At 37.0% G+C, this 14,019-nt stretch overlaps 1 protein-coding gene and 1 pseudogene across 1 annotated transcript; one reads left to right on the forward strand and one right to left on the reverse strand.

Moving 5' to 3' along the window:
• Window positions 1-287: 287 nt before the first annotated feature.
• On the reverse strand, window positions 288-1,456 carry LOC114526534 (ATP-dependent DNA helicase RecQ-like). The gene is made up of 2 exons (XM_028548144.1): window positions 951-1,456; window positions 288-804 (listed from the first exon to the last, which is right to left on the reverse strand). The coding sequence occupies exons 1-2, from the start codon at window positions 1,454-1,456 to the stop codon at window positions 288-290; spliced, it is 1,023 nt and encodes a 340-aa protein (XP_028403945.1).
• A 4,660-nt stretch (window positions 1,457-6,116) lies between these two features.
• Window positions 6,117-6,926, forward strand: LOC114526535 (annotated as a pseudogene).
• The last annotated feature ends 7,093 nt before the right edge of the window (window positions 6,927-14,019 follow it).

Below are 14,019 nucleotides of genomic sequence, written 5' to 3' on the forward strand. Positions count from 1 at the left end.
TCCAGTTTCCTGAACATAGGCTTGTATTGCGTTTGGTGGAGTGATATGCACAACACTCTGATACCTTTGATATCAACACCCACCCCCAAGGCTACTGTTGCAAATACAGGATGTCCCAAAAAAACGCAACCACTTAAATATGCAAGAATATTAATATTGTTCGGGTTTGCACCATAGTTCAGCTAAAGTGACTTCTAGCATTGTAAATGAAGGATTAAGAGCCATTTTCAATTCCCAGAGGTGCTTATCTATTGCGCTTTAAAGCTGTATTAATGTTCTGCAAGTGGTTACTTTTTTTTTGGGACACCCTGTACAACCCTGATTGTGCTTCCTGTAGGACATGTCAACTGCTTCAAGACTTCATCTTTCATCTCCTTAGTTTGAGGCGAGTGAAACTGTGCGAATAATCTGTTTTCAGGAATTGGTGTGCTTCCCTTGGGATAATATTGATCACATCCCAGAACAAATTCAAACACTTTATATGCAAACCCACACCACTTCAAGGGGATGTAGATTATTGTCAAAGGATAGCACAACTGCTGTTTTTTCAAACCTTCAGCTATAGGAGTAAGCATATCTGTGAGAGAATCAATATCAGGTCCAGTTCTAAAATGCTTTTTGTATGTTATATTCATGCGATCAGGATTGCCAATGATCTCCACACATGATTTTAAGCCCAGGGATTTTTTGATGAAATCCCTATCATATCGGTTTGCTGTTGCAGTCATGGCTATGACAGGTACATTTAAAAATGTGGCACACAAGGCACCCAGATTTCCATAATCCACTCTCAAATCTTTACCCCTGATAAAAATATAAAACACATTGAAATTATAAATATATACTATAAACTTGAAATTGTAAGACTTGTTTGATAGGAGGAAGTTGTGTAATATACGATGTATTTTATATATGAAGAAAATTATATATATACAGTAATAAACACTTACCATTCTAAAATGCAATGGGACTCATCAACAACAATTGCACAAACGTTCTTTTGATACACAATGCTTCGCATCAATCTTCGTCCATATAAACAGGAAACAAGCGACTCAGGATGTGCAAATACAATATTATAATATCCTTCTTCAAGTTTTATTTTGTCATTAACAGGAAAGTCACAAACAACATCAGATCTAATGCCATCATCTTTGTCTTCCGCATCCTCAGAGTCTTCTGCTGCTACGTTCCTAACATCGAGGACTGATGCACGAATTATGCCCGCATTCAATTGTGAAATCTGGTCTTTCATTAGAGCATTTAAAGGCGACACGACGACGATTATAGAATCAATGTGTTCGGTGAATTTGGCAACACCGTTCTTAGCCGCGAATAACAGAGCAGGAAGCAAGTAAAAAATCAATGATTTACCGTATCCAGTTGGTAAAACCGCAAGAACATCCGAATTAAAAAATACCTTTTCTAAGCAAATCACCTGTTTTGGCTTTAACATGAATTCGCTATACAAACTATTTTGTATTGCAAATTGCAAACACGAAAGGAAAAGCCTGCACTTAGAGTTTGAAAACATGGCAACAATACATATGGATTAACCAGTAGGATTAACTACCCCCCCTAAGGATAAAATCATAATTGGAGACACGTGACCAAACAATACCAGGGTCTTTTCTCAGCGGGTGTTCCGCCCAGAGTGAGCACAGAGAAAAGACGCTGGGTACGAGGTTGACCTTACAGTTTGTTTCTTTTTTCAAGCAATAGGATCATGTAAAATATTCCAAAACAATGATGAATACATGGACCGAACACAATGATGTTAATGATAGAGAAAATGTTTTAACTCTAGAAAGCAGACATAGCAGCAATAGATAGGAAAAGCCTAGGGAGAAGAGATGGACCTTTGAACTTGGAATAAATGTAACTGAAAAGTTTTTTTCAATAGTTAAAGTGCTTGGAGAAAGGCTATGGAATCAAGGACAAATGCACTGCTTTAAGCATTACAAAGTTCCAGTTTTAGATTTCAGCAAAAGATTTTATACCAAAATTGCCCAAATGGCCAAAGGGCAAAATCTTCTCCATGTACAGTCAAGCACAGTAGGATAATTTTTTCCAAAGATAATTGGGCTTCAAAGAGAACTTATAGGTAGGCAAAATTTGTATTTGGCATCTGATATTTTCAATCTTCACGGGAGTGGTGTGATGACAAAACGTTTGGAGCTGTGTTCAAAACAGAGTTGTTTTTAACACAACTCCATTCCACAATGAATTCATGTTTAGTGTAAATTACACATTCAAGTGGAAAAGCTAGCCTTGGTGAAAGGCCAACTCTGCAAGTAAATCAAAAGAAAAACCTTGGTCTGCCAATGCCAACACACAGGAAGGATAATGAGGAATTGTTTGGCATACTTTGAAATCTGGACTCGGACTGAAAAAAAAACCTGTTACAAGCCGGTCCTTTTAATTACTAATGGCTGTGCTTTGGCTCAATTCGCTCGCAACAAAGTCTGTGAAACCGATTGCTTTTTAATTATTTATTCTTTGATACTACACTTATAGTTAAACAATTAACATCCATGACTTTTGATATATAATACTACTTAAACAGTTCAACTTATCTGTTTAAGCACAACTCTCGATATCTTGACAATTCTGCATTCTTTCTATCGTAATGGTTCACTCTTTTCTTTTGGTTTTTGGTTCTTTTCATGTTACTTCTTTGATTTTGTTTTCAAAGCAACAATGCTATTCAGGCTAGCGCCTTATGGTGTTACAAGCCAGTCCTTTTAGTTACTAATGGCTACGCTTTTGGCTCAATTCATGTAATGGGATTGGGCAATAATTTGAATCTCCACATATTAAAACACTATTGCCTGAGTAAGACCTTTCAGAAAATGGCAATGTGTTAGTAAGTATCAGTGATTGCAAAGCACCAGTATGACATAAAATTTTGATTGGTTTATGCACATTCAACTGGTCTTTTGAGAGTGATATAGAATCGTCTTAAGTAAAATGGCATAAATGAGTCCATGACAGGATCAACTGGAAATTTAACCTCACATTCCTTGTCTGCTTTGGGAAAGGCTTGGTATGGCGCATTCACATTGTGCAAGTCTGAATTTGTTTTGGAAATAAAGCCTGTCAGTTTTCGCAGTGGTCGATTCATTTTTAAAGAATAACACTCTGATCGAATGCAAACTTTTCACTTGCAATAATCACAGCCAATTGATTTAAACAGCAGATTATAATGGTAATGGTATTGTCAGGGTTTCATCCCTGAAACGGCTTGGGTGATGGGAAACATTTATTGTCGCTGAAATGGTTTTGGTAATTCCACAAGGAGAGAAGGATGTTATTACTTTTTGAGGTCATGGTCGAAAGCTTATGGGTCAGCGAGAAGTTATCCACCAAACGTGCTGCATCATTTAGCGTTGTCACCTTGTGATCGTTTACGAAGGTTCGAGTATCACCACTAAGGCAGTTTTTAAATTCTTCAATGAAAATAAGTTTACATAGACTCTCTCAATTGTTGTTTGTGTTTTCTGACCCACACCATCCCTTAAAAAGCTGAGCTTTCTCTTGGGCAAATTCAATGAAAGTTTTGTTACCAGTTTAATTTAGATTACGGAAATTTTGTTGATAAGCTTTGGGGAACAACTCATAACCTAACCTAACCAACTTAAAATCAGTTCCTTCACATACTACCATAAGTTTCAAGCACCATGTTACAAATGAAACAACTTATAGCCATTTTTGATTGGTTAATATTACTTAGTTGTAAAACAGAATTTATTTATTGCATAAGCAATGTTGTTTTCAGTAGTTTGAATACACTGTGCGGGCCCCGGTTACCTGCACATGCTAGTGCAGTTATGTAGTGAAACTTGTTAGTCGAGTTGATTTTCAGTGAGGTGCAAGTGGTTCCTCATCAATTCTCCATAGAGAAGTGCTGTCTTTTCAAGGTTGAGTTTGTTGAAAACCCTTGTTGTCATAAAGCTACCTGCTATACCTGTAGCAATTGTTTTACATGTTGCCGATTTTGTGAGGTTAGTACCTTATATGGCTATAACTAAATCTTCTCTTTTAGTCAAATAACTTGTAATCATAGCAAATAGAATATTTTCTTATCAAACTTTCCAGGAGCATGTTGTTGGGCAGGTAAAATACACAGCTGTCAAAATGTGTGTTCTATGCAACAAAAAGCCTGTGGACACAATATTCTTACTCTGCTTTCATCTAAAAAGCTTGTAAAGGTACTATGATTTTGCAAGAAAACATGTTGGCCTTCGTCTTGCCAACAACCTGCTATTTACACGATGTTGCCTTACATATCTCATTGAATCAAGTGCAATGGTTTTAGAGTGCTGAGCATTTGAGCTTGATGAAATGTTGGCTGTCTTTGTTCCCGATGAGAAATACATTTGCTCTTTTTGGCCCGCACCTAGTTTACTTATAGCACACTTTCGGTAGCGAAACATATTGAGTTATTTGGCCCACATATCCTTTTAAACCTCCAGTTATTTCATGCTTGTTTACTTTCTAAAAAAAAGAAAAATTCTTGCAATGTAGCAGTGTCATATCAAGTAAAATTTTGTACTTGTCACAGCTTGGTTAATAAATAAATAAAATTTCACTATAGTAAGGCCTTTACTATATACAAGATGTGTTTTAATTGTCTCCCGCACTGTCAACTTGATATAGGTGAAGGTAAAGTTGAGGGTATGAAAAGTGTTGAGTGTAGAAGTTTAGGGTAAGAAAAAATGTCCAGGGTTAAATCGAGAGTAAGAGAAAATGTTTAGGGTAAAAATCAAAAGGATTGCTGTATGTTTTTTGGCACTGCATTACAACTCTACATACAAGCTGACCTTTTAAAAAACACCTTACCACATGCATCAAATTACTTCGCAATTTTCTCCTGTGTCTTTATCTTCGAATATGTTGCAAAATGTAGAGGGAAGAATTTAAGAATAAAAATTTAAAACTTCGTTTAAGCTTTTGCACTTTTTGGGAGATTGTAGACTACATATACACTGATATTTTGAGAACATATTGACAAACATTGCATGAATGTTTTATACTTTTGCATGTAGACCGTAACTTCAATTCATTCACTTTCAGGCAGGTATAGAAATTTTGGGCCTTGTTGCCAGCATCCAGCTAACTGCTCAACGTCATCTGCCACGTTATCTTCGCTTGGAATGTGACGCCACTGTGATGGGTCACTGTTACGGATGGTTTGAATGTCTGGGACTGGCTTCTAATCCATGCAAAGACTATCTGACTGTCCGTAAAAAATATTATTTTCTCAACTTTATTCGCGTTTCTGATTCCATTGACGTTCCAATATTCGCGTTTCCGATTCTATCGAACTTTATTCCCGTTTCAATTCTTTAATCTTGATGCTAGTGCTGCTGCTTGTAGTAATTCTAAACTTGGTATGGATAACTCTTTGAGGGGTGCCACCCTACTCTTGGTGCAACAAAACATACTTCAAACTCCCTTTCATTGATCGCCCACTGAACATACGCACACATTCCAAATGCTTCTCTTGAGGCATCCGAAAACAAGCACAATATAGCTGCTCTGATTACTTCTTGTGGCATCAGGCTTCGAGGAAAGATTACATCATTTAACTTTCCAAATTGAGCAAAGATTTGTAGCCACTCCGTGCAGACGTTCGAGGGTAGTTCTTCATCCCAACCGAGTCCCAATTGCCATAAATGCTGCATTCCTATTTTCGCTCTTATGAAGGTGGGGGCAATACCTATGGGATCATATATCCTGGCGACGTATCTATCTCTTAGTCAGCTTGGGTCCATGTGTAGGTGACATTTCTATTATGTCAGCGCCAAAATATTGAATGTTAAACTGTCCATTTTACCATCCCATCCTACACTGAGAATCTTTTCTGGGCCTCCGCCTTGTGGAAGCTTCAAACTGAACGTTTACTGAGCTGATTCCTTGATCTCGACATTGGGTTGTGGAGTCACAGTAGAGATTCTTTTGCGCATGCGCCGGATGTATATTGAATGCTCATCTCGATTTGTGTCTGTCAATCGATTGATCGACACTGGCGGAGGGAATAATTAAGGAAAAAGTATACACTGATAAAATGGAGAGGGAAAACCCACCGCTACCGCCATATGCGTGCACAGATTATGATTATCAGATTTTTTTCCCGGAAGCGAAAGGTAAAGCAACCGAATGTAATATGTTAGTGTCTAATATTATCACATTATAACCGAGCTTTTGGGTAAAGTTTGAACTTTGAGGGCTGAATTTCTATTAAGTTCATTGCCTTAGAATTTGTTCCTTTTTAAACATATTTTAAGGTGGAATATTTTGTAAATTGGAGCGGTTATAGCTCTTTGTCCAACAGTTGGGAACCGGAAGAAAACTTGAATGCTTTTGCTTTGAGGTATAAAGACTTTAATAGACTGACTTGTGTTATTGTGCATTTGCCTGTCCTGATATTATAAAGTACTATGACATTCACTCATGTAGGCATATGGACTGTATATTAACAATATTTAAAACAATAACATCTTGTTGTAGAACGTTTTGGAACCCTCATCCAACTGCTGAATTGGTTTAACTTGGAGTCGACATGTTACACTCTGCAATTTTAGAAAATTTAAAGTCGAAAAGTCTCTCACCTACCCTGCTGCATTTTAGGCATGACGTTTTTAGATATCTATTTAAAGACAGGGGTGTAGATAGTGAGGACGGAAGGCATCTGCTACTTGGGAAAGAAGATTTTGGTAGGTGCAAGCTACCTGAACAATGGGACCAGATTTTGGACAAATTGGGAAATGGAATAAGGGTTGAATTTCCAGTGAAAGCAAGGCTGTTTCTTTTCAAAGAGCCCCAAAACCCACAAGGTTATTGATGGGAAAATTTTGTTACAGCCACAGTATCAAATAGAAAAACTTTCTATTAACTGTAAAAAGCAACCATTTGTTTGTTAATGTGTAAAATAATAATGTAAATAATAGGAATTAAAAGTGCTACCTTTCTGTAGCCTGTGATGTAGAGTTTACACCACTGTATAGGGTAGGTTATCATGTTATCATGTTAGGGTGGTTCTGATTGATTAAAACTTTATTTTAAATTGTATTTCCCATACCGGGCATTGAATCAGGCTATGTGGCTGAAGACCACAAGCTCTGACCAGTAGACTATAAGGGTTATAAAATCTCTTGCACACATACTGGTTAAACTATGATCAGTTTCTCACTTGAAAAAATAGAGAGAAAAAGAGAAAAATATGACATGAACAACCTTTCACTGTATATGTTTTAGATATTTTTCAAAAAACATTGTTCAAGTCATACTTGTTTTTTTCTTCTTTTTTCTTTCTTCTAGAAGCTGGTACTCCCAGTAATCAGTGTTTTTCTTGTTGTACACTCTCTTTGTACATTCCTGATTTCTTAAGTCCCATTGTCTTGACTCGAGTTTCAACACATCTGAAGCAGCATTCCAATTGTTTGATTTTCTTAACACTATGCCTCTTGCCACATCATTGTTTTTTTCAACACCTTGACCACTAAATATTTTTACATTTTTGTATGTCTTTAGAAATATTGGCACATGATAAACCATGGCTTGCATGTAGGGGGTGACTTTGCTTTTTTTATAACCAATACATTTGTCTCCTAGTTTGACAAAAAGATTAACCCACTCTTTTGCTTTACCAAAGTAGGTTTCAATCATTTCGTCAGAAGGGGTTTTGCAAGTGATTATGGAATAAAGGATGAAGAACTTAACCCAAAGGTTTCTCGTTTCAATTTCCGCTGCCGGGCGGACCAGACCGTCAAACTTTTCTGGAAGTTCTTTCAATAATTTTTTCTTGTCTGCCCCCAAAAGACTTGTAAAATCATAATTGCCCGTTGCTTTGCCATCTGGATTTCTTTTTTCCCAAATTTCAAATGAGACGCCACAAGATTGAATTGTGTTTCTTAACTTATCCAAATGAATAAGTTTTTTATCCTGCTTTTTCTTATTCCAGTTGTCAACCTGATCCCATTGCAGAGCTTCAGTGACTAAATTTTGTATCAAAACATCCATGATTCTTAACAGCAAATGCAATTCATCTAGTAGCACATGATCCAAATCAATGTTTATCAGGGGTACATTCACAGAACAGTAATTATTTTTTTCTCCTACCAAATCATTCATTTCCTTTAATGTGCGTCGGAGATCTGGGGAGCTATAATGGTTCAATTCATATGACATGTTCCACCTCTCCTCCTTATGGATTTTGCACCAAGCACATGCATAATTTGAGTTGGCTCCACTAAGACCCATCACAAGTAGTATAAATTTATAGTCGCCCCCAAGAAAGAATTCTAAATTTACTGTATTTTCTCCCAGGTCTATTTTTTTCTCTCTCACCATGTCATTTATGTCACTGAATACATTTTTAAAACATTTCTTTAAAACATCATAGTCCTCTTTGCCTTTCACAGCAGCTATAGTGTGATTTCCCCTTGCTGCTAAAACATCATCCGAAGATTGCAAAATGGCAAAACTCATTAAAATTAAATTTGAACTTCTAGTCATATTTGCCCCATCTCCAGAAATTTTGATTTTTATTGTTTCATTGTCTTTAACAACATTTGGGTGATTCATTGTATATGCTTGTATCCAGCTTTTTAACAATGTTTTGAATGACAGTTGCGCTCCATGATCTTCTCCAGGTGTAGAGGTTATGTGATACATCTTGTTAAGTTGGTCTCTCCTTTGCTTAACTAAATATGACCTAGGCAAGCTATCCACTACCATAGCTATCTCGTGATAAAAAGCATCACCAACACAAAACCTGTCCAGGAGAAACAGAACTTTTTCCACCTTTTCGTTATCATCATCTGAAAGACAATCAAATCCAGAAGCATCATTTGTATGATCATTACTATTATTTTCAACAAACAAATTATGCCTCACACTGGAGTTGATTTCTTTAACAACCATGCTTTCCAATTCCAACCCAAAAGATTTTGCGAACCATAAGGCAGTTTCGGCCCGAGACAAAAATGTTTTGAGAGTTCTTGACTTTTTCTTTACTGTTGAAATATCTTTTTCCTGATGGTGAATTTTTTCAGATTTTTCAAGAAGGTCAATATATCTCAGTAGTTCTTCATTTTTTTATTCCAAATTTTCAATAACTTTCTTTTTTCTTTTACAGCCACTTCCATTTCGTCATAAAGTTTTTTCATTTCCTGCTCTAAATTAATGTTCCTTTCCTTCCAATTTTCAAGTTCATCACAAACAAGTGCATTATCTTCCTTAAGTTTTGAAATTGAAATAGTTTGTCCATCAAATATAGGTGAACTGGGAAAAATTCGATGGCAATGTAAAGTTAACATTCTCCTCCATGGAATCCTCACAAGAGCAGGTTGTTTGGAAGGGCTTTTTCAGCACCACCAAATTGTACCAGGGTTTTAAAAATGGGAACAGGATATCCACAGTGAACAATATATCTCTGCTTGTAGATCTGGCAGCATATGTTAATGAAGGCCTTCCCACAACTAATTTCCATTGCAAATAAGTATGCATAGAGCACAAAGGCGGAACATCCGACATTGCAAACACAATTATTAAACAATTCCGAGATAAAATAGACCCTTACAGCACACAGTCTTGATTAATGTTAAAATTTAAAACGCTTTATACAATAGTTTTCAACTTCAAAACTTCAAATTTCACGCGAAATAAACATTTTCTAATTTCTTTATGAGCTCTCAGATAATAGCAACCAAACCCATTGTAACATAGCAACAGCTAAAGGAAAACAATATGGCTGACAAGAAATCAAGAATGCAAACTTTTACCCATAGTGGAAAGTTTGTCCCAGTTGTCGCAGGAGATCTCCCGCAGGCCAGGTCGGACAGTTTGCCACATTACCGCAATGCAACCCCGATCAGTTTGGCTGCCCGCCTCTGCCGGACTTACTAATTATTATTTATTATATTATTTAACCAGTTGGATCAAATGACACGTTACAGACTTCAAGTCTACAGCACACTACTTAGTACTTAGTACTTATAAAACTAGTTAACACTTAACATTAAACAATCCCAATAAAGAGAAGAGTTTCATTGGTAATTTTATTTGGTGTAAATACAAATATAATGCCAATTTAATTGTCAACTCCATTGAAAGTTCAAAGTTGCCATTCAAGTATCAGCTAGCGGGTTAGGACAACAAGCAACACGTTAGGGCCTCCACAGACTAGAGATTTTGTTGTCAACAACTATTTGTGATCGACAACTAAAAGTTATGGACAACTAAAAAACGTTTTTCTTTTCGAAAAGGGAAACTGCGTAGTTGTCGAAAACTAATAATTGTCAACGGCCTCATTTTTTGGTGTTTTTCTAGTGTGTGAAAACGTTTTTTTTAGTTGTCGACTGCTTTTAATCTCCGCACTATTTGGGTTGCTAAATCAGTATTTGAGCGCCAGTGAGTGGAATCCTTTATCGGACTTATTTAGTTGTTGATAACTTTTAGTTCTCGAAAACAAATAGTTGTGAACAATAGTCGACAACTGAATCCCTAGTCTGTGGAGGCCCTTAGTTGCTTTCTACACAGTACTGGATCAGCTGATCAGCTAATATGAAATATGAATTATTAAATAATGACTAAATAAGGAAAGGCAAGCGAGCTTCTTCGTCACTCTTCCGCTTCATTACTTTGCTCAGGTTAGTTCCTGGGCCATAAGTCGCTCTAGAGCTCAGAATTGGCCACCGATGTTTTGGCAGTTTCTGATCCTTGTCACCTTCATGGTAAACGTTTGCCACTCCTTCCACAATTTTGTCAGCTTTAAGCACACCAGGCATTAGCCAATCAATTTTAGTTCTAAATTAACACACTTTTAGTTAAATTAGTGCGGCATTTTTTTCAACAGTTCAGTTAATAAAAATATAACATATGTTCTGAAAGGTTCTGATAGGGCATTCAAAGCTTCCTGTATGCAGGCATTAAATACTTGTATGGACTATAGTGCATAGATTTTAAAAGGCATTAAAAATCACCTTAGCGACAATGTATCCTTATTTTGGCCACCTTCCATGGCTTGTGACTTCATAACACAGTACAACGACTCTACAATTGATTGTGTCGATCCAAGTGATAAGGCTATATCGATGGAAATGCTCATCTCCACGCCAACCATCTTCTGTAATGCCTCATTAACATACAAAGATCTGTTTTGAAAATAAATAATAATTATACCATTATACCATTCATTCCAAGTGCCAGTAAATCAAAATATGTCTTAGAATACTCTGGGTTAATTTACCAACCTGTACACCTTGCACTCGTCAATTTGAACTAAGAATTCTTTCCTAGCTCTGTCACTGCTGTCAGCGCCAACAACAAAACTGGCTTTGAACAGATTTGGTAAATGGTACTTCTTCTGGTAATATGATGTCTTCATTAGCTCAAACTTCATTAATTTGGCTTCACCATCAATTTCATCAGCCAGACTTCTTTCCTTATACTAAATACAAGGTATAAAAAATATGGCATAATTAAATTTATATCGTTCACCATTGTATGGAAAATCCAATAAAGTTACAGTCAGTTTGAATTATAGTTGTTGTTGGTTGTCATACATTTAAGCCACTCAGAAAGGATAGTGGAATAAATGGGGGACCACAAAACACTTTTTAAGGTATTCTTTAGATTGGTTAGGATCTGCTCACTGTAAATTTTTTTAAGCTTAAGCTCCGCAAAATGATTCTCTGCCAGCTGTTTTACATGATTTAACGAACAAACGTAGGCGTAGAACTCTCTGAAACTCCCCTTCCCATATTCCACGAACTTTACTTCCTCATTCAAATAAGGGAAACCGTTTTCTCTTCGGCTACCAACAAGAAGACTGAAAATGGTATCAATGTTGAGACACGTGAGGATTTTCTGTACGTTTGACAAGCATTTCTCATGGCGTAGTTTCAAGGAAGCTGAGAGGTCCACTCCCAACTGCTGAAGATCATTTTCAACATCCTTCAGATCGCGTGCTTCCCAGAGCACGGTTTCTAACCTGTCCTGTGATTCAGTGGAACTAACACTTGTTTCTTTAACTAACCAACCGTCAAACTAAGATTTGTGCAGCTTTCAGGGGGCGATTCTATAGAGAGATAAACAAAAGCATCCAAGTCCGCCTCAACCTTAGGATACCAGGTATCAGCTTTCCAAATAGGTACCTGCAGACCTTGCAAGTCGACAAGGTACGTTACAACCGGGCCGAGGACATCAACACAACCGCATAAATCGGCAACAAAATCTTGGCCACACATTTCCCAGGTTTTCAAATCAAACGTGGCATCGGTTTGGTGCAGTTCGGTGAAGTTGCAATGTAAACATGAAGCGACGAAATTAACTTCTTAAATTCATGGAGTTGTGAAGTCGAAAATCTGGTAGCGCAAGTACGACTGGTCAACTGAAAACTACTCTCCATTTCGTTTGCTTTATTTCGCGCTTCTGCTAGTGATTTCCCTCTCTGGAATATCTTGTGAATTGTACAACTTCTATTGATCAATCGTTTAACGAAGGCCTTAGACTTTCCCAATTTTCCTTCCATGACATCTTCAATAGACAAGTTAACCCAATCTGGCGGGTCCCAAATAACGTAGAAAAATGGAGACGATGGTTTTTGTAGAAGATTCTTAAGTTTAACAGCAAAGCCTTGAAATCATATGAATATCACATGAATGCGAAATTTATCATATGTTACATTAAAGCATACGTTACACGAATGCGAAATTTCATGTACTGTTTGACATACCTTTTGCTTGATATTGTCCGTCGAGTACGCTCCCTTGCCATGAGGTGCTCAAAATTTTCCCCAAATTTGGATGTGCTCTTCTTATTGTATCGTACATATTCTGAGCCAGTTCAGGGGCACATGCTCCTGTGACGCTATCTAAATCATCTTCGCAGCCAACGTAAACAGCAGGTGCTTGTACAGCAATGGCTTTTTTATACCTATTTACAACAGTGGTTATTATAACGCCTTGGTTAATAACACGGTGAATGGTTGACTTGTCTGCTAGAGCGCAGAAGTGAGGGGGCAACAGGGTGTTTTGAAGTGGAGTTAACATGTATTTTTCTATCTCCTTGTCCAAATATACTTCCGTTGCCCTTAGGATCTCGTTAAACTGCTTATAACTGTGCCCGATTTCCCCCATATCGGATCCAGTTGCAATATGGGCTGCTATTTGAGTTTCAAAATGAATTGCAGCACATTTCGATTTTAAAACTGACAGTGCAACTCTCACAATATTCTTTGTCACATTTAACCCTCTACTTTCCAGTCTATTTCTTGAAAGTTTGACCTAAAAATGGGAAAATACGTCACAGACATATCCTAATACTAGGAAGCAGAAACTACATGTGGAGAAATTGTTCACTTAGAGCAAAAACAAAAAAAAATGTGAGCATGCAGTACCTTTAATGCTTCAGCATGTGTTTTTGCATTATCACCAACACATCCAAGATGATTTTTGATTCTGTTCTTCAAACGATACCAGTAATCATTTTTGCCTTCAACAATTTGTGCTACAAATTCCGATTCTAAGAATAGGCCACTTGATATATTACTACCATATCTAAAATGAAAAGCATTCTCTAACACACATTTTACATTGTTTAATTGGGAAGTCCTGTTGTGTACTGTTGCCATTTCCCTTGAAATCGAGGAAACGGTATAAACATCGTGAATAGTAAGCTTATATACATACTTCTTTATATGTTTTGCAGAAGCTTCTCCATGATCATCTGTTTCCAGTACTAGAGGATCGCACTTCCTCAAACCATTGTCATGTGAACAAAGATAGTCAAAGCAAACCTGGCACCTCACACACCCCTTTTGTCCATTAGAGATAGCACCTGCAAAGAATCGTACACTTGGAACCTTTGTTGTCAGATCAATAATGTTCTCCAGCTTACTCCAATCAACATCACTAAATTGGCTACCCTTTGACTGTTCTTGCAACATAGTTGACATTTCTGGAATTTCAAGTTTCTTGGACTCTTCTACCTTTGTAGACAACTTATTTAACA

Source organism: Dendronephthya gigantea, unplaced genomic scaffold (assembly GCF_004324835.1).
Source record: "Dendronephthya gigantea isolate DGI-Jeju-01 unplaced genomic scaffold, DenGig_1.0 000039F, whole genome shotgun sequence".
Taxonomy (NCBI): domain Eukaryota; kingdom Metazoa; phylum Cnidaria; class Anthozoa; order Malacalcyonacea; family Nephtheidae; genus Dendronephthya; species Dendronephthya gigantea.